We start from the raw sequence: 22,677 nt of genomic DNA on the forward strand, positions 1-22,677 counted from the left end.
AGACTATAAACACCTCTATGCGAATAAACTGGAAAATCTAGAAGAAATGGGTAAGTTCCTGGACACATACACCGTCCCAAGACTAAACCAGGAAGAAGTCGAATCCCTGAATAGACCAATAACAAGTTCTGAAATTGAGGCAGTAATTAATAGCCTACTAACCAAAAAAATCCCAGGACCAGATGGATTCACAGCTGAATTCTACCAGAAATACAAAGAGGAACTGTTACCATTCCTTCTGAAACTATTCCAAATAATTGAAAAAGAGGGACTCCTCCCTAACTCATTTTATGAAGCCAGCATCATCTTGATACCAAAACCAGGAAGAGACACAACAAAAAAAGAAAACTTCAGGCCAATATTCCTCATGAACATCGATGTGAAAATCCACAATAAAATACTGGCAAACCAAATCCAGCAGCACATCAAAAAACTTATCCACCACAATCAACTTGGCTTCATCCCTGGGATACAAGGCAGGTTCAACCCATGCAAATCAATAAACATAATCCATCACATAAACAGAATCAAAGTCAAAAACCACATGATTATCTCAATAGATGCACAAAAGGCCTTTGATAAAATTCAACATCCCTTCTTGTTGAAAACTAAATAAACAAGGTATTGATGGAAATATCTCAAAATAATAAGAGCTATTTATGTCAATGCCACAGCCAATACCATATTGAATGGGCAAAAGCCAGAAGCATTCCCTTTGAAAACTGGTACAAGACAAGGATGCCCTCTCTCACCACTCCTATTCAACATAGTATTGGATATTTTGGCCAGGGCCATCAGGCAATAGAAAGAAACAAAGTGTATTTGAATAGGAAGAGAAGAAGTCAAATTATCTCTGTTTGCAGATGACATAATTTTATATTCAGAAAACTCCATCATCTCAGCCCCAAGACTTCTTAAACTGATAAGCAACTTCAGCAAAGTCTCAGGATACAAAATCAATGTGGAAAAATCACAAGCATTCCTTTACACCAACAACAGACAAACAAAGAGCCAAATCATGAATGAACTTCCATTCACAATTGCTACAAAGAGAATAAAATACCTAGGAATACAGCTAACAAGGGATGTGAAGGATCTCTTTAAGGAGAACTATAAACCACTGCTCAAGGAAATAAAAGAGGACAAAAATAAATGGAAAAACATTCCATTTTCATGGATAGGAAGAATCAATATCATGAAAATGGTCATACTGCCCAACATAATTTATAGATTCAATGCCATTCCCATCAAACTACCACTGACATTCTTTACAGAATTAGCAACAACTATTTTAAATTTCATATGGAATCAAAGAAGACCCTGTATAGCTAAGACAATCCTAAGCAAAAAGAACAAATCTGGAGGCATCACACCACCTGACTTCAAACTATACTACAAGGCTACAGTAACCAAAACAGCATGGTACTCGTGCAAAAACAGACATGGAGCAGAACAGAGACCTCAGAAATAACACTACACATCTACAACCATTAACAAACTTGACAAAAACAAGCAATGGGGAAAGGATCTCCTATTCACTAAATGGTGCTGGGAAAACTGCTTAGCCATAGGCTGAAAACAGAAACTGAACCCCTTCCTTACACCTTATACAAAAATTAACTCAAGATGGATTAAAGACTTAGGTGTAAAACTGCAAACCATAGAAACCCTAGAAGACAACCTAGGCTAATACCATTCAGGACATAGGCATGGGCAAAGACTTCATGACAAAAATGCCGGCCAGGCGCGGTGGCTCACACTTGTAATCCCAGCACTTTGGGAGGCCAAGGCGGGCGGATCACAAGGTCAGGAGATCGAGACCACAGTGAAACCCCGTCTCTACTAAAAATACAAAAAATTAGCCGGGTGTGGTGGCGGGCGCCTGTAGTCCCAGCTACTCAGAGAGGCTGAGGCAGGAGAATGGCGTGAACCCGGGAGGCGGAGCTTGCAGTGAGCCGAGATTGCACCACTGCACTCCAGCCCGGGTGACAGAGTGAGACTCCATATCAAAAAAAAAAAAAAAATGCCAAAAGCAATTGCAACAAAAGCCAAAATTGACAAATGGGATCTAATTAAACTAAAGAGCTTCTGCACAGCAAAAGAAACTATCATCAGAGCAAAGAGGCAACCTACAGAATGGGAGAACATTTTTGCAATCTACCCATCCAACAAAGTCTAATATCCAGAACTTACAAGGAAGTTAAACAAATTTACAAGAAAAAAACAATCCCATTAAACAGTCAGCAAAGGATATGAACAGACACTTCTCAAAAGAAGACATTTATGCAGCCAAGAAATATGAAAAAACTCAACATCACTGATCATCAGAGAAATGCAAATCAAAACCACAAAGAGATACCATCTCATTCCAGTCAGAATGGCAATTATTAAAAAGTCAGGGAACAACAGATGCTGGCGAGTCTGCGGAGAAATAGGAATGCTTTTACACTGTTGGTCAGAATGCAAATTATTTCCACCACTATGGAAGACAGTATAGCAATTCTTCAAGGATCTAGAACCAGAAATACCATTTGACCCAGCAATATCCCATTCTTGGTATATACCCAAAAGAATATAAATCATTCTACTATAAAGACACATGCACTTGTATGTTTATTGCAGCACTATTTACAATAGCAAAGCCATGGAACCAACCCAAATGCCTATCAGTAATAGATTGGATACAGAAAATGTGGTACATATACACTATGGAATACTATGCTGCCACAAAAAGGAATGAGATCATGTCCTTTGAAAGGACATGGATGAAGTTGGAAGCCAATGTCCTCAGCGAACTGACACAGGAACAGAAAACCAAACACCACATACTCTCACTCATAAGTGGGAGTTGAACAATGAGAACACATGGACACAGAGAGGGGAACAACACACACCAGGGCCTGTTGGGGGATGGGGGGTGAGGGGAGAAAATTTAGAAGATGGGTCAATAGGTGCAGCAAACCACCATGGCACTCGTATACCTATGTAACAAAACTGCACATTCTGCACATGTATCCCGTTTTTTGTTTGTTTGTTTAGAATAAATAAATAAATAAAAACACTTTGTGTTCCAGGAAAACTTAATTCAGATGCTCAACACTAAAGTGTATTCAATTTAACTTATAAATCCTACAGGTAAAGGAAAAATTCCTCCATTTGTCCAGAGAGATCTCCCAAGGGAAAGAAATATGATTCTAAAATATCATATCCAGCCAAACTGCTGTCCAAATAAAAGAGTAGAAATTCCCAAATGTGAAAGAACTTGAGGCATAAGGCACTCAGAAGCCCTTACTGATTAAACAACTTGAAGATAAAATCCTAATGACTCAAATTTCAAAACTCATTAATGTAGAAATCATAAAGATTAGGGTTATCATTGAATTGATTTATCTAATCAAGTCATGTTAAATATTCTGGGAATTATAGTTTCATAATTAACTGTAAACATTAAAAATCTTGAAAATATAATAATTATAATATAAATAATAAATATTTAGTGGTATAGAAAGCAGAAGTGGGAAAAATGTGAAAGTATAAACGTCTCCATCTTTCATGACCTAAAATTGAAACTTACAGTGAATCTAACATGATCTAACATCACTATGATGATTTTATGATCTATTTTGTCAACATTCGAGATCCTCTTCATAAAATATTATTTCTTGTGGTTAAAACAACACCAACAACATTTATTTGAACTTCAACAAATGTTCAGTTTTACTTTAGTTTCTTTCTTGTAAGTTAAAAATTGAAAGTCAATGGTTTTTAAAAAATAGTGCATAAATTGTAATCTTGTAACAGTATTTAATCAATTCATTTTATGTAAATATATACATATTAAGATGTTAATAATAACATTCAATCAACATGTTAGCAATGTTTATGTTGAGTAGAATTTGAGGTGGTTGCTTTTGCCTTCTTTATAACAACTTGTTCTGCATTACCTGAACTCTTTATAATAAGCATGTGTGAGCTTTAAATAGTAAAAACATAAAGTGATTTTTCCTGCAAAGAGGAAGAGAAACAGCTATTGATGCTTTTTTAGGAACAGAACCAACAACACAGGAACTTTCCATTACTTATATCTCACCAGACCTGCGTATTCAGTCTTGATTTATGGTAAAACAGGGAATACACAATTTATCTAAACTCATTATCTATTTTGTTATTTGATCTTTGTGAGTTTTTTGTTTTTCCTTAAGACTTGCCAGATCTGTAGGAGACAGACAGAAATAGCACCCCCAAGAACAGACAATAAAATTGAGACAAGACATAGTTGTCTCATTTTTTCTATCAATCCTTCCTAGGATTGCTATAGAATGTTTAAAATAAAATATAGAACCTGATTAATCATTATATGAAAAGCACAGAATAGAAGAGTTTTGTTCATATGTTATATGATATTCCTTTTTAGTATTATACGCTGAATACCAATTGGTAATATTCTTTTAAGCAAATATTCTTTTAAGCAAAACAGAAAGAAAGCACCTAAGCCATTTTTCGTTCTGATGTTTGAGCCAGCACCTTGTTAATTTTGCCTTCACTATCATTTATGTCACTGTGGTGATGAACCAGATTTGAACGTCTAATTTAAAGTCTAAACATGTATTTTTAAATAGAGGCTCTTTTGTGCTCATATTTTTGAGGAATAAATTTAACCATGAAGTTAAATGGGTTTGGTCCTTTTTTTTTCTTTTTTTCCTTTTTTTGGCAGGGGAGAATGACACCTCAAAACTAGCCTTGTTCTGTAAAGCAATTCTCCCTGTCTTTCCAAATTATGAAAACCCAACTTGAGTATTTCCTGAGGGAGACCAAAGGTATGGACACTGGTGGAGCTCATTGGGAAACAGGAGAGCCGAGGATTTTTAGAGGCTTTGTACCATTTAAACTTAAAAAAAAAAAAAAAAATAGGCCAAAGAATGCATTTCAATCATCTTGCAAACATACAGCTTTTAATATCCATTTGTTTTTAACATTCTCTCAAATTAACCATTGATTAGAACATTTCCATTCAATATGTAAAAAATATTCTAAATGAGAAAAAGACTACTCAAGGCTAAGTAAGGAACAATATAACATCAATATTTGAAAACCAAGATTATATCCTAGTGTTTTTAAAATGATATTTTATGTGATGCTTGGATTTTTGTTGTTTTAATTTGTTTACATATGTAATTATTTACTTGTTATATATTTATGTATATTTATATATTGGCCTATATGTGCATGTTGTATGGAGAGAAAGAGATCAGAGACTAGATACAAACCCCAGCTCTCCCTTTTATTATGTACTATATAATGTTGAATAATTTCTTAATCTCTTGGTTTCTATTTCCTCCCCTATAAAACTGGGATTGCATGTCTTGCTCTACCTGTTGGAATTGTGTAAAAATGAATTATAAAATCATGCATATGAAAATACTTAGTAAACTATAAACCAATTTACGTAAGCATTTTGTTTTTTGTATTTTATTAGATATAGGCATTTCTTCTAGTGGTCATTTTGTTGTTGGCATAAAAATTCAGTAAAACCTATCTATGAATCATAAATTTAATTCAAAAGAGGGGTGGGTCTCAGTTCATAATTCACAATCCTGTAATATTTAGCCACAAAAACTTGACCATATTTTTATTCTCCTTCATCATCTGCATTTTACCATATCCTCACTGAATGTTTTTTCACTCTCTCCTTAAACATTTGTCTCAAAACTCTATGTGTGGCTGGGCATGGTGGTTCACACCTGTAATCCCTGCACTTTGGGAGGCCGAGGCGGGTGGATCACCTGAGGTCAGGGGTTCGGGACCAGCCTGCTCAACATGGCGAAACCCTGTCTCTACTAAAAATACAAAATATTAGCTGGGCATGGTGGTGAGCGCCTGTAATCCCAGCTACTCAGGAGGCTGAGGCAGGAGAATCACTTGAACCCAGGAGGCAGAGGTTGCGGTGAGCCGAGATCGCGTTACTGCACTCCAGCCTGGGCGACAAGAGTGAAACTGTCTCAAAAAAACAAAAACAAAAAAACTCTATGTGTATATTTTCTCTAATTACATAATTACATCAGTCCCTTTCATTTTGAAAAGTAGTGATCATTAGAAAATTCTTCTTTATATTAAAACGAATTCAGCCATCCCCAAATTTCCACCAGCCATTCTAATTCTTCTCACTGACATCAGTAAGAAGAGATAGATCAACCTTAATATATCCAAAACAGAATTCTCAATATCATCTTCAGGCATGTTCCCCTAAGACCATTCACACACCATCACGGAGCCTTTACTCTGCTCTATCCCTCACTGCCTCCCTGAGATGCCATTGATCAGCAAGCCTATGAGTGCTCCTTTCAAAAATTAACCTGAACGGAATGTGTCTCATCAACTCGGTGTCACCACCTTGGCACAACTGACCCTCATCCCTCAACTAGACAATCACAATAGTTTCCTGATTGATATTCCTTCCAGTCTAGCCCTCCTAGAGTCCTTTCTCAACATAGTAGCCAAATTGACTTTACTTATATCCTTTAATTGCTTCCCTTTGCACTTAAAGCCCCAAGGCCTTATGTTGCCCATAAAGTCCTAAATCATCTGGTCCCACCTGCTCTCTTGTGTCTTCACTTATTCTCTACCATACTTCACTCTTCTCCCGCCAAATGCACTCTCTTGCTGTTCCACAAACACGGTAGGTTCAGACTAACCACAGGGTCATTACACTGGCTCTTTCCTGTGTAGAATTTGCATATCTCTATAGCTGGCTTCTTATCATGGAGGTCGCTGCTCAGATATCACCAACCCAGAGAGGCTTTCTTTATCCTATTGACAACAACTACATACTTCCTTCACTGTTTTGTCTTCATAACATCTATTACTATTTAAAATATCTTTTTTGTTTATTACCTCTCCCTCACTCCAGAATATAATCTCAAGAGGGCAGGGATAATATGAATCTTGTTTATTATATCTTAAATAGCTCCCATAATTGTACCTAAAGAGTACAATCGTACCTAAAGAGTTAACATAATAGGCCCACCCCAGAAAGGCCTGCTTGCAAGGACAATCCTTGGCAGTTGCCTGGAAACTTAAATAGTAAACGATTTTCTATATTGACATAAACTTTCTCTAATGATAAGAGTGACTCATTGTGCCTAGACTGTGCAAACAACGCAGTTTATGCTGAACACCTGCTTTCCATCTGGAAGTATGGAATTTTGGTAAGCAGTAGGCGGAGAGCATCTACATGACTAGTTCCCCCAAAAAACTCTGAGCACTGAATCTATGATGAACTTCTCCAATAGGCAACATTCCATATATGTTGTCACAATTTGATGACGGTGGAATTTGGTGCATTCTGTGGGAATCCACTGGAAGAGGGCTTTTGGAAGCTTGCGCCTGGTTTCCTCTGGACTTTGCTTCATATAGCTTTTCCGTTTATTCTTTCTGCTTTGTATGCTTTCACCATAATAAATGTTTTCCATGAATACAACTATTTGCTGAGTCCTGTAGGTACTCCTAGCAAATCACAGAACCTGAGGGTGGTCTTGGGGACTCTGGACATAGTAATCAAAAAGGTTACTGGGTCTCCCCAGTTAAAAGTAATCAAATAGAACAAACAGTGCATAAAAATTTCTATAAAGTGGTAATGGATCCAGTATGACAATAAAGCCCACTTTCTCTGAAATACATTACCCCATCATGAAATACATTTACTACTTACGTGACTGGTCTGTAGATCTCCTTAACACCAATGAACTGAAGTTGTTCCATAATGTCTGGAATACTTGCACATCGAGTAAGATTAATTCTTGGGTAATAAAGAAGGTATGAGAGACACATTTCACTCCTGGTGCTTAGTCCTCCCTGAAAACAGATGGGTTATTTAGCAAAGTATGCGCTCTACCAACTTTGACATTTAAAGCACACAAGTCATTAATGTCACACAGTTCCTTCCAGTATTAAAATTTAATACATCTTAAAGCTGAAAATTTTAAAAACTGGCTTTTTTAAAAGGTAATGACACGATTAAAAATTAATAGAATTATTTCCACTTTGAAAATTTGCCTTTCTTAAATAACCTAATAAATTCTGCTGATGGGATGTAAACTTTTCAACACAGTGAACATTTCAGAGAATCATAAAGATGTTTGGTTAGCATAATACCAATCAATCAGGAATTTTTGCGGGAAATTTTTCTGATGTAATTGAGTTTTCTAGAATCTTGTCTTCATGTGTACAAACATTAGCAGCTGCATACCACAAGGGAAACAGATTTCATATTTTGAATCTAGGTAGTTAATTGTCTACTAAAATTTGGAAAAAGATTAAAGACCCTCAAAAGAACAGAATCCAGAGTTACTACAACATATTATCTAATATGTCTAATTTCAACCAAAAATTATTAAGCGGGAAAAGAAACAGGAAATTATTATCTATCTTCAATGGAGAAAAGTCAGTAGAAATGGATTGTAAGATTGAGATGCTGGATTTATTAGACAATGACTTGAAAACATAAAAATATGTTCAATAAAGCTGTTTTAAAAAGTGTTCAAAGAGTTAAAGAAAAACATGCCCAAGTAATTAAAGGCAAATATCTTAAAAATGAGTAAACAGATAAGGAATGACATCAGGAAAGAAGAACGTTTTTAAAAATAGAAATTCTAGAGCTGAGAGGTACCAAAATGAAATAAAAACTTCACAGGATGAGCTCAACAGCAGGTTTCAAATAAGCAAGGAAATATCAGTGAACTTGAAGATTAATCAATAGAAATTATCCTATTCAAATAAGAGAGAAAAAAGACTAAAGAAAAGTGAAAATATTTCAGAGATCTATGGGCCAATATTAAATGTTCTAGCATTTATGTCTAACATATATGTACGTTTTCATGTATGTTAAATACATGTAATTGGAGTTCTAGAATGTGAGGAAGAAGATAAAAAGGTAGAAAAAATATTCAAAGGAATAATGCCTGAAATAATCCCCAATTTAATGAAAAACATTAACTTACAGACCCAAGAAGCTCAACAAAAGCCAAAGGTAAATACAAAAAGAGCCATACCTAGACACATTACAGTCATACTGCTGAAAACCGAACATAAGAGAAAATCTTGAAAGCAGCAAGAGAAAAATGACACATCATATATAGGTGAACAAGAATACAACTGACAGCTGACATTTCATCATAAATGAGGGAAATAACAAAAAGATATTGAATTATATATTCACAAGTGTTGCAAAGGAAAAGCAACTGCCAACCAAGAATTCTGTATCCACCAAAATCCAACTTTTGAAAACAAAGGTGAAAAACTTAATATTGTTTATATTCTAAATTAATGTAGGGGCTAATATACAATGATTTTACTAACTGCAAAAACATGATGTTTTGCACTTGATGAGCAAGGCAGGATTAAGCAAAGGGAGATGCTGATCTGCAAATGAAGTTGCATCTGATGCCTCAGTAAATATTGTATTTAATTTATCCTTAAGTTAGGATGGCTGTTCAGAGTTGTACCAAATTGTAGAAAGAAAGCCGGGCCTTTGCAGCCTCTTATCAACTAGTCATTGACTGCTGGCTCTCCTACTGTAAGGATCATAATTTTAAGAAGTTATTCTCTAACACCAAGGGGAATTTCCAGTGAGGTACACAGCTGTGAGCTATCATATTATCATCTGATATTCCCACTGGCTGAGGTTTGGTTGTGTTGGCCCTGAAGAGGGTATCAAGACAGTGCACCAAAATAACCACTATAATAATAACTCATTTATTATGTCTTTAGTAAAATATTTCAACAACAAAAATTATACATAAGGCATGAGAAAAAAATAAAACCAACACCAGTACATTGACTACTCCGTGTGTGCCCAGCTTCTATCCCTCTTCTTCCCATTTCAACCAAAGGTGATTACTATCTTAATATTTTATCTTTCTGTTGCTTTTCATTACACTTAACATTCAGTATATTGAAGTATGTATCCCTAAATAATATATTGCTTAATTTTCCTGAACTTTACACACATAATATCACACTATATATATTCTGCTGCAAGCTTGCTCTTTTCAGTCAACAGTATTTGTTTTTCAGATACATTTATGTTGACATAGGCAGCTTTCATTCATTAATTTTCATAACTTTATACTGTTTCATTATATAATACCACATTTATTTGTTCTCCTTTTGATGAGTATTTGAGATATTTCCAGAATTTTTTCATTCCTATATTATTACGTTACTATGAATAGTTTACATATTTCTCTCCTGAAACACATTCTGCAAAAGTAATTCCAAGGTTAAATCTACATAGGAACGGAACTGAGTAGAGTATATATGAATCTCTAATTTTACTAGATAATGCCATATTTTTCCCCAAGATGGTTTTACAAGTTTAAATCACTACTATCAGTGTATAAGTGTTCCAGTTTCAGCACAATGGAAATGCTATTTTAAATTTTGCCAAACTTGTGAGTTCAAAATATCTCACTCTGGTTTATATTTGCATGACTTTGGTTTTAAACAAAATTGAGCATCTTTTCATATATTTATAGTATCTATATGGGTTATTATTTCTTTGAAATGCTTTTGTCTTATCCTCTTTTATTGTATGCTTCTCTTCTGTCACTGATTTATGGACTTTGTTTTATAAGCTAGATGATAATGTCCTGTTAATCTATGTATTGCAAATATTTTTCCCAGTTTAAAACTCTTCTTAATTTCTTAATAGTGTTTTATTTTGGTAAGCAAAAGCTTTGACGTAGTCAAATTTGTTAATCTTTTATTTATAGTTTGTGCTTTTTATGTTTTGCTTAAAAAATTCTTAAGTACTCCAAATCATAAAGATATATTCAGGTATTTTTTCTTCCAGTGGTTTTAAATTTTTGCTGTTCACATTTAAATATTTAATACATCTGGCATTGATTTTTATGCATTGTGTGAAATTAAGACTCAGTTTTATTTATGTCATATGGATATCCATTAGTGCCAGCACCCTTTAATAAAAAGTTTATCCTTTTCCATTTATCTAAATGCCATGTCTATCATAAACCAAGTTTCCATCTGTAGAATTTGTAGGTCTGTTTCTGAGATGCCTCTTCTGTTCCAAGTCTTCTAACTTGGGACTCAAAGCATATTGTATTAATCGCCAGTTTTAAAATAAGCCTTCTTATCTAGTAGATTGTTTTCTATCTTGTTCTTTTCAGTTTTGTCTTGCCTATTTTTAACCTTTTGCTCTTCTGTGTAAATTTTAGAATAAACTTGCTCCATGTAAAAGCTAAAACAGCAAAATGTTTATATAAATAAAAAAAAGCTGAAAATATTTGCAGCCTTGGTCTGGTGAAGATTCCTCAGCCAGGATACCAAAACCTCAAATCGTAAAATTTCTCTGAAATTTTTTTACTAGAATAATATCAAATTTATGGGCCAATATGAATAGAAGTATTTTCTTTATTTTACTGAGCCTTTCTATCCATGAACACGGTATCTCTTACTGTTTTTAGGCATTCTTTAATGTTTCCCAATAAAGATTTATATTTTTTTCACAGAGATCAAACACATCTAGTGTTAGACAGATGTGTTTGATCTGTCTAAATAAAACAGATTTGATCTGTCTAAATAAAACAGATTTATTTCTGTTTAATTTTTATTTTAAATTGTATTTTCTTGAGATAATTTCTTATACACTCAAATGCAATTAATTTTAGATAGTATCAATTTGGAGGAGGGTTTGATGCAGAAAATTACAGTAACTGTGAGTAATGTGTTTTGCTTCTTCACTTCTTCCTTTCTGATCCTTATATCTCATTTTTGTATCTGTTCCAGTACAATGTTGAATACAAGTAGTGATAACAAATACCCTTATATTCTTCCTAACTTGAAAAAAAACACTTATGGTATTTCATTTAATTTAATATTTGCTATAGCTTTTTCATAGCTAACTTCTACCTAGTTAAGACAATTCCGTCCTATTCCAGGCTTGCTAAATGTCTCCCCTGTCAACAATAAACTTGAATTTTATGAATGCTTTCTCTACCTCTGTTGAGGTGATTATATGTCTTTTTCTTTCAATATCTTCATATAGAAGGCTTTAATATATTTTCTAATTTAAATCAATTTTATATTCCTTAGCTAAACTCAAGTTGGTCTTATCATTAGATTTGTATATAAAAAAGGATTTGGTTTGTCAAACTCTTGTCCAAGTTATTTCCATCAGGTGCGTACTACTGGCTCCTTTTATACTATCCTTGTGAAGTTTTAGTTTTAAGATTATGTTAACTACATTTTATGACTTGGTGGGAGATGTTCCCTCTTTTTGTGTTCCTGAAAGAGATTGAGAAAGAAATGAATTACCTATTTCTTGAATGCTTGGTGGAATTCCCCCAATAAATCTGTTGGGACCAGATTTCTCTTTGAGTCAGAGGCCTCAAAGTCATGAAATTCATTCTCCCTTTGGAAGTCTGGATTTATCTAAGCCAGACTCAAGCAGAGAGTCAATTAATGACCATAGTTATTTTAAAAATATTAGATGAGAAAAATTAAAAGACTAAGGATAGCTTTTCATGAGAGTCAATAAATTACACTCCAAATATTATCCAAATATTATTTAATACTATAATATCATTAGTTAATTTGAAGTCTTAGAAAATGCTAAAACATCTCCGATGTAAGTTTTATGATATTTGATGCTCAAGATTTTTAGAACTTTTCTTTCCAAATGGAAATGGTTTTTACTTTTTTCTTCTAAAATCAAGTCTATTTCTTTCTCTCCATAAATGAACTTTAATAACAATAAAAGTTTTCTTACCCAAGTCATCTCAGCTCTATCTTTCGTGTTGTAGCGACATTCAGTAATTAGGTTATCTCCCTGAAACATAAAAGTAAAAGCTTTCAGATTGAAGTTTTATGCTGGCTTATTTATCAAATACATTTGTACATCAACAGTTAATGTTTGCTGTATGAATGGATGCACCAAGTAATTTGATTCAGCAGAAGATCTCTGATCTGTTTAATTCTAAGTTTGCTAATATAACAAGCCAGCAAATAAATAGGACTCTCTGTGTTTCAGCCAGACTCCACAACATTCTAGCTGGATGACCTACATATAACCCAGGCACAATTTGTTCATCTAAAACCTAAAAATAAAAATTGTTCTTATTTTTGGCCATGGCGCGGTGGCTCACACCTGTAATCCCAGCACTTTGGGAGGGCAAGGCAGATGGATCACGAAGTCAGGAGTTCAAGACCAGCCTGGCCAAGATGGTGAAACCCCGTCTCTACTAAAAATACAAAAATTAGCCAGGGGTGGTGGCGGGTACCTATAATCCCAGCTCCTCAGGAGGCTGAGGCAGAGAATTGCTTGAACCCAGGAGGTGGAGGTTGCAGTGAGCTGAGATTGCACCACTATACTCCAGCCTGGGCGACAAAGCAAGACTCCATCTCAAAAAAAAAAAAAAAAAAAAAAAAAAAGGTCCTTTTTTTTTCACAGCTGTTATGAGCAGATTAAATGACATAACATATAGTCATTAGTAGCAAATGAACACTTAATAAACCTCAGACATATTGTGATCACCTCTTCATTTACATTATTTTCTTTAAAGCTCTCAAGTCATGCCTTTATTTCCTTATGATAGAATTGTGAGGCAAATTAATAGAAGTTTATTGTTCTAGTGTTTTCCATCCTTTTGTACATTACAATACACATGGAAAATGATAACATTTTTATGTTTCCCCTTTAAGGTAAGCAGATGAAGCTATTCATGGACCTGAGGCCGTCATCTCTGGGCTTTTGCCCTTAAATTTGAATCCCCTGCAAGGCCACTCAAAGGGCCCAGAGATGAGTATCTCATCGCACTTATGCCATAATCATGGTGCAGCAGTTAGGAAGCTCTGAGATAACATTGTTTGGAAAGCCCCGGAGACATCATAATAAAATAGAGTGTAGTCCTTAACAACCTTGACAAGATCACCATTTCTCAAACTTCTTTCTACTCTTAGGATGTATCAAAGAATTTCTAAGATCCAAAGCTATGGATTTAAGGGATAGCTATTAGTAAAAAGAAGATCCTTTTCCTCTTTATCATTTTCTTCTGTTTTTTCAACTTTCCTTTTACATCCTATTGTGCCATGTCTTCTCCCTGACAGTTCCCATCTAAAAACCCGGTCTTCAGCATCATGTAGAAAAGATATTGCCATTACTCTCATTTCATAAATGGTACAGGGATCTGACTTTTAAAAGTAAAATAAGGGTAGAAAATTATACTACAATTGAGCTTGATGGTCATGGAATAAAACTTTGAGAAAACAAAGCATTATAACATTTTTAAAGCCTTCATTCTCTTCTCTCCTTCACCATAACCCCAAGTATTGTGTCAAGCTGGATCACACAGCATAGTTTAATTAGCTATATCCAAATAGCTTTATCAGATAAAAGAATTATCCTTACATTCCTTTTTACTAAAATGAAACTTCTAAAAATATCCTATCTTTTCAACATTGCATAAAGACACCTCTGATTTTACCACCGCAGGAATTGCAACCCAAAGAATCACTAACTGGAATGTCAAGTATAAAAAAAGGGTAATGTTTAGTCCTCAGAACCTGAGATTTTTGTTTGGGGTTGTTTTTATTTTTCAGTCAACAACTTGAATTGCTCCTGGGAATCATAAGAAAAATAAGTTTCAGTTTTGGAAAACAGATCAAACACATTCCATCTAGGTTGTACAACACCCACAGTGGGTGGTGTTAAGAATACAGATGCAAGGAAAAATTCATTTCACTAGTAGAAACCTTGACACATCTCAGCAGATATGTCTCGTGACTTTTATAACAGTCAGTGAAAAAGAACAAAAACATGCATACTGGTAAGATTGTTTGTTCTTCCTTTAGATACTGAAACTCTTGGAAATTGAAGTCAAAATCATCATCATAGGCAAGTAATTTCATTTCCTTCCCTTTTCGAAAATGACGCAGCCTGATGCCTCTACCAGCCAGGTGAGCATGGAGAAGAACAGCAAACACATGAATTCCACTTGGCTTTTCGGCTTCCAGAGCCTGCACGGGACACCAAGGAAGACGCGATTAGCCCACATTAATGCATGTTCAGACAGTTCACATTCAAACACACTTGGAGGGACAACTGAGATAAAAAGCTAAAGCAATTTAAATGAATGCTTGAACTGACAAAGAGTTTGAATTCGGATTGTTCAGTGTTCTCCTTGTGAAGCAACATTTGCCGGGAGAAAAGTAGGGGAGCTGATGCTTATAAGGGGCCTCCCAGACCATTTCTACATGTTATCTTCCTTTTTCTTTCTTTTAGGAGGGTAAGAGGCAATAAACACTCTTAGTAAAAAGATTCCAGTATGTTAGTAACCTGAAAACTCAAATTCTTAAAAGGAAATATTATTCCCACTTTTCCAGATAAGAAAGCGAAAGTGGGTCAACGGAATTAAGTGAATCGCCCATGGTCCTACAGCTTGTAAATGAGGTCATGGCAATTTGAATTATGAACTATGGCCTAAATAACTCAGAAGAGCATAATCTTTCCACTTCGCCAGTCTGCCATATGGTCCTCAACCACAATATCATATAATTCATAAAGAGTATGATCCATGTTGAAATATTTTCATTAAAAAACTTTAAGTGAAAATTGTCATTACTAAATACTTATACTTTTCTCCTATCCAATTTTTTTATATTAGTTATTTTTGCTCTGTGGTGAAGGAAGGGAAGGAAAGCATAAGGCAGAGAAAAATAAAAATAAATGATGGAAAAATCAATATGGATAAAAGGTAAACTAGAGAAAGGAAAAAGACTACATAAACAAAGGTCAAAATTGTAAAAGATGATATAAAGCATGCAACATGCAACAAACAAAAAAGGCAGGAGTAAGAAGAAAAACACCCTGCCAACTACTTCTGTCTTTAGAGTTCTACTCCTGTAGCTTCAAGATTTAAAAAAGGAGTCAAAAGTCCCACTAAAATTGCAATAATGGTTTCACAGTGTGTCAACAAGAAAAGAATTGATAATAAACATGCACGGAATTTTTCACACCACAGTTTCTAAGAGCATTGACGAATCTGCAGAGAGCAGCTCAGACTCAGATGCTGCATACCTCTTCCAGGCACTCCAAAGTGCAGTGACCCTCAGACTGGAACTCAGGCATCCCTGGAGGGATGGTATGGAAGAGGCTCACCCAGAGGCCAGCCTCAATCACCCCAGCATCATATTTCCTTACATCCATTGTGTAAAATAACCTCAGTCCAGAATTATCTATTAAGCCTAGAACAAAAGCACATAATTAAAGTGAGTTTCGGTTCTTAAAATGTTTTCATTCCCAAGAAAATTCTTGGTTTGAATTTTTTAAAGTTTTCATATTCTGTTGAAATAGGTTTATTTATTTTCCATAAACTGTCATGAGGAAAAGGGATACAAGCAGAGATTAGTGGCAGACAACATTCAGTTTCACAAACAAGAATTAAAACATGAGTAGCCATATTGCCTGCAACCTTTGTGGACTCACACAGCATACCACAAGAGAAATGTTTCAGTTATCTGGCTGTTATATTCCACAATTATCTAACATGAAGACAGAATGAAGATTCTAAAGTCATTCGTTAGAATATAGGATAACTCAATAAAAGTTTTATTTTATATTGTTTTCAAGATGAAGTTCAATAACATTTACTTTGAGGTAAAAACTCCTTAGTTTAGAAACCATCTGCTGATGAAGAAAACTACTGAAGATTCACTTTATTTCTGTAAAGTTTGTCACCATTTTCTTCTTTATTCAACAGCCATTCAATCAACACACAGTCATTAAGAATCCATTATGTAAATGGCACTCCATTAGGCATTGTAGGGATGAGAGATGAATAAGACACACTTGTTATGACATATTCATTACAGGGAGGGAGAGTATGAGCCCCAAACATTTCATAAATTCATTTCACTAACTTGGAAATTAATTGACTTCCTTCTGCAGTAACTAACAGATTGACTCCTTCCCCTCAGTTTCCTTTCTTGTCTCATTTAAATCAATCAGCTTAATCTATTTCTAGTCAATCATTTTTAAACACAAGGTCTTTATATCAAATATTCCTCATTGTATGTTATATACCCCTCACTCACAAACACACACACACACACACACACACACACATTTAGAAGATATCCATTACTTTGAATGTTTTAGGATGTAATAAGTTGTTAAAATTAAGTATTTCAATAATTATCCCAGGAAATTCTTACCTCTCAACCTCCCTAACAGCCTTGGAAAAAAATCCAAGCTTTCCTTTCCTGCTTCATGAGTTTGTAATTGTGAACATAAAATAATTTGCTATGTGTTTATTGACTCCAGCTTGTTCAGATATTCAGGGTCATTCCAAGGAAGCACTGTGATGGGACAATTAAGGACACTGACTCTGGAGCTGACCAACCTGGATGCAAATCCCAGCTCTGCTGCATATGAGTTATGTGACCTTGGGCAAATACTATGGTTAAATATTTATCCCCTCCAAAAAGTAGGTTTGAATGTTGTTGAAATTTAATGGCCATTGTGATGATATTGAATGGTGAGAGCTTTAAGAGGTATCTAGGTCATGAGGGCTCGGCCCCTGTGAATCAATTAATGCCATTATTTCAGAAGTGGCTTTGTACTCTCTTGCTCTCTTTACCCTTCCACCATGTGAAGCCTACTGCCATGTTATGACCCAGTAAGAAGGCCCTCATCAGATGCCAGTACCTTGTACTTGTACTTCTCAGCATCCAGAACTGTGAGGAATAAATTTCTGTTCATTATAAATTACCCAGTCTGTGCTATTCTGTTACAGCAGCACGGAACAGATGAAGACATAAAGTTACCTAATCTGTTTGTGCTCCAGTTTTCCAGTATGGAAAATGGCCATAATAGTAGCACTACTACCTCATAAGGGTGATGTGTGGCTTAAACACCAAGTTCTAAGAGCAGTGTTTGGCACAAATGAGGTGCTCAATAAATGGCAGCCAGTCACACATATAGTGGTCACACATCTACCAGGGTTTCAATCAATTGTTAAATAAATCATAAAAATCAATTCTCCTTTTGTGTTATTATCAGTGCAGATACAAATGAGCACGATAATGTAGAACATCTATACTGACCTTAGAATTTTCTCTGGACATATCTTGCAAAATTTTGTTTTGTATTTTATATTTTTGGGATCTACCTCCTTATAATAGTTTGACAGGGAAAAAATATAAGTGGAAATTCCAGTTGCATTTTGTAGAGTTAGGTTCATTAGTTGCATTAGCTGTTTGGAGCATTAATAGATAATCTAGTAAATAAAGTAATAATTTCTTAAGCAAATATAAAATGATTATTAAAAAACTTTTCTGGAAACATAAATTCATATTATGCTATATTTATAAAAATAAAATTAATCTAAAATTTGGTCTAATTATGTACACGAATAAAAATAGAAAGTACTAAAAATCCTGAGTTCTCTATTAACCTGTTAGGAAAATAAGCTTATGTTTCATTTTTACATTGAAACTATGAGAAAGTCAACTTAATTGACAACAGAGAAGGCAAATAAATTAAGCCTTCTACTTTTGTAATAAAGACTAAAAGGAAGAAGCAGTTCACATAGAACTTCCAACTGGAGAAGTATTATACATTATATAAAATATTTATTCTATTAATAATTTAAAATCAAAAATGTAAAAATTTTTTAAAAGTTGCAATGTAAGACATATTCAATAATTAATCCCATTGTTATTATGATTACAATTTTTATGGTTTATAGTCACATATGATTTCATGGAAAATCTAACTTTGAGAATTTATTAATAGGTTATTTTGCTTGGTTTATGAAAGTTTTAAACTTTTATCATAGATTCATGGTTCAGAGTATGGGATATAATTGGTGGGTGGAAATTAAAGTGTATTCAGAGAGAAAATATTTCCTATTAATTACTTTAGGGTAAAAAAAGATACTTTATTGGCTTGCTCACAAATAGAATAGCTTAACACCTACTTTTATAGAAACATCACTCTTTAAATATCATAGCACGTGTCCTCTCTTCAAAATCTATTATTCATGCTGCTGCAGCCAGAGTGGTCTTTTCAAAATACAAATTTTAATATTTGACTCCACTGTATCAAACTCTTCAATTGCTTCTCATTGTCTTCAGGGTAAAAATCCTTAATGGGCCCTACAAGATCTTAGATGGTCTGCTTCAGCCTTCCTCTGCAGGTTCATCAGCATCTTTCTTTACTGCACCCTAATCCTTCAGCATCTCCAGTCACCCAGGTGAACAGTTTGATTCTTTAATGAAGACTTTTTAGCCCATCCCCACCAACACACACCCCTGGCTGGATTAGGTCACCAATTAAATACTCTCATAGTGTTAGGAATCTTCTTTGGACCAATTGGCATATATATAATTTCATATGATTGCTGTGAAAAATTGATTGTTTCTCTTTCCCATTGGGCTATAATTTCCATAAGGGTGGGAACACATCTGTTTTTCACTCACACTATATCCTCAAGCACAGATCGGGTACATAGTTGGAGCTCAGTATTTGCTGAAAAATTGCATGAGTCAATACAAAATAATAACTTGGAGTTACTTCTGTTGATAATTTCATGTTAAATCTATCAATGTTGGGATTTGGAATATCATACAAATGATTTCAGAAACAAAATGTACATCCTTACATTTCTTTACTTCAATATCATATTACACGGTGTCACTGCATAAGTACTTTTTGAGTATATCTATGGTTTGCTTACCACACAACAAAATGCTTACACTTTTTAATATAATAAATGGTAACTTTTTCTTATGTGCAGTTAGAAAGAAAATGTTCCATAAACACCATGTATGTATTGGGACTAATCTACATCATAAAGGAAAAGTCTATTATTCTACTTCCTGGTAGGTAGCATGCAAGTGTTTTTTTTAAGATTAGCGACTGCGTGTGCTCATTTACCTGGTTTGGTGCTGGTTAATGCCTGCTGTTACAGTATAATTATAAATAGTACCCACTTTCACTTTAAAAAGTATCCTAATTTGAATGACAAATGTATAGCTTAATTCCTTCTAACACTGGCTACTATTTTGTTTCAACTCTGTTAAAGACAAGACTTACAAAGTACAAAACTTTTTATAAAAATCATAGGTAAAACATATGAACAATAAACTCACCTTCCTCATAAGTGGGATTGTCATAATGGACTTCTAGGAGCACATAATGCGGATCTAATGGAGTGCCGAGGGATAATCCAACATGAGGTGGATAAGAAAAGCCCTAAATATGGAAAATGCCATGAGACAATGTCCTGTGAAAGTCCCTGAGAGCTCTATTCCACTAAAAAGCCAGCCATCTTCAAGGATATTTCAACCCTCTGGAACCCCATTCATCTACAACTGATGAAATAAAATAAAAATGACTTAAAGAAAAGAATCCCTTCCTATGAAAATGGAGTTAAGCCACCTTCATATCAAAAGCAGCATTAGAGCTTTACTTCTAAGTATTAATTAGAATAATATTTGCGGAGGGAAATATGATCAGTTAATTGTGTTACATCTCAGTAATCATTAGCCCCACCTCTCCACCAATAGCCCAGGCAAAAATCACGGTTTCACAGGTGAGGAATGCATCGGGCATGTTGGGGTGATAGCACTCGTGGCCGGACTCCAGAACGCTGTCGTTAAAGTTGCTGCTGCACTGATAGAGCAGGATGTGGTGCACCAGACTCTCATGGCCTCTCTGTATCACTGGCTCAACCTACACGAACATAAATGAGAGGGAGGACACAATAAATAAAACCACCCTACAACATCCCACAACAGACATGAAACTAGCATAAATTATTATCAGTTTCTCAAAGGGATATTCTTCTCAATTATGTCAAGGTTATGTAGTTCAAGTCTAATTTGTTCTGGAGACAGTGACAATGGTAAAGATATGATGATGACAATGGCAACAACAAAGATCAGATAACCATTTACTCCAAGAAACAGGACTTTACTAATCGGCTTTTTTTGGTTGTTAATTCACTGTCGTGTCCCTTGCCCATTCTGCAGAGCAATTGTTTTGAAAGTTGCTTGCTTTTTCCCAGGTTTGCTCTTCCTCCTCCTCCCTCTCATTTTTTAAAAAATTTTTATTATTATACTTTAAGTTCTAGGGTACAGGTGCACAATGTGCAGGTTTGTTACATATGTATACATGTGCCATGTTGGTTTGCTGCACCCATTAACTCGTCATTTACATTAGGTATATCTCCTAATGCTATCCCTCCCCTCTCTCCCCATCCCATGACAGGCCCTGGTGTGTGATGTTCCCCTTCCTGTGTCCAAGTGTTCTCATTGTTCAATTTCCCACCTATGAGTGAGAACACGCGTTGCTTGGTTTTCTGTCCTTGTGATAGTTTGCTGAGAATGATGGTTTCCAGCTTCATCCATGTCTCTACAAAGGACATGAACTCATCCTTTTTTATGGCTGCATAGTACTCCACAGTGTATATGTGCCACATTTTCTTAATCCAGTCTATCATTGATGGACATTTGGGTTTGTTCCAAGTCTTTGCTATTGTGAATAGTGCTGCAATAAACATAGGTGTGCATGTGTCTTTATAGCATTTTTTTTCACGTAGAAAAAAAGAAGTCAAGGCTGTGGGCACAAATGCTCTTAGTCTCCCTCTCTTCCACCTCAAAATGTTATCTTTACCCATCCCTACCAGAGGTAAGAGGTGAGATCTCATTCATCTCTATAAATGCATGGTGCTGAGAAGAAGGCTAAGACCTTAAAGACCACTGAGTTACAGGGTTCTTTTTTCTTTCCCCTCAGAGTTCTTGGAATCTTTGTTCAGCTGATAAAGTAGCCCTGGTGTGCTGCTAAATATCCAAGAGTTTAGCCTTAGAGTTCATCAACACTTCTGTGTTTAGTCCCAACTACTCAACTTCAGGCACTGCATTTTAAAATCCTTGCTTGCTCTCTACTTTCAGCATGCACATTTACATGAAGTGTTTTCAGCTGTTTTCTCCTATGGCTTTGTTTTCCATTTTCTCCATAGTTTTTTCTCTTTTCTGTAGGGAAATCTAAGCAAGGGGGGAAACGGTATGTAGTGGGTCGAGTCTGAATGGGCAGCCAAGAAATTCCAGTTTTTAAATCCAGTTTTCTTTTGTGTTACATAGTGAGTCATGCCACATCTAAGCCTCAGGTACATTTTCAACATCACATTCATGGAAAAAACATTGCACACGGTTTTGTTTGCACTTGTTTTGTCTCTAAAAGGTCGTGAGCCCTGAAGGCAGAAACTTTTCTATTTTGCTTGAAAAGGGTAGTTATTGTTCAAGCATGGTTGCATAATAACAATGATTGCACAGAAGTAAAACCCAGAATTTCTATAAGAATTTCATTTTTATGTCTAGTTTTAGCTTCTGTCGGAGACTTGACGTTTTTGGGTTCCTCAGTCTTCCAAGGGGGACAGGGCACTGCTAAGATGTCAACAGTAAAATATTCAGGCACATGTGAGATTTTTGCTAAGTACCTCATAAGTTCAGGCAGAACCTTAAGGTTATACTGAGCTCTATAAGGTAGGTCTTGGGAAGAAGCTGTTAGGGCAAAGGAGAGTTGGTTACTATCAGGACAGTTTCAGAAACTAGTGGCCTTCACTGAAGCAGAGGAAGAGGGAGTTAAGGGTGTGTGATGCT

The 22,677-nt window shown here is 35.2% G+C and overlaps 1 protein-coding gene across 1 annotated transcript in view; it reads right to left on the reverse strand.

The window, feature by feature from the left end:
• The window catches only part of MOXD1 (monooxygenase DBH like 1), a 105,756-nt gene that overhangs the window by 12,105 nt on the left and 70,974 nt on the right, over nt 1-22,677 (reverse strand). The window contains exons 5-10 of the mRNA XM_003255722.3: nt 20,570-20,749; nt 20,167-20,269; nt 16,091-16,257; nt 14,839-15,030; nt 12,785-12,844; nt 7,709-7,851 (exon numbers count right to left, since the gene is read on the reverse strand). Coding sequence (XP_003255770.1) covers nt 7,709-7,851; nt 12,785-12,844; nt 14,839-15,030; nt 16,091-16,257; nt 20,167-20,269; nt 20,570-20,749 — 845 coding nt within the window. The remainder of the gene's footprint in view (nt 1-7,708; nt 7,852-12,784; nt 12,845-14,838; nt 15,031-16,090; nt 16,258-20,166; nt 20,270-20,569; nt 20,750-22,677) is intronic.

Source organism: Nomascus leucogenys, chromosome 3 (genome assembly GCF_006542625.1).
Source record: "Nomascus leucogenys isolate Asia chromosome 3, Asia_NLE_v1, whole genome shotgun sequence".
NCBI lineage: Eukaryota > Metazoa > Chordata > Mammalia > Primates > Hylobatidae > Nomascus > Nomascus leucogenys.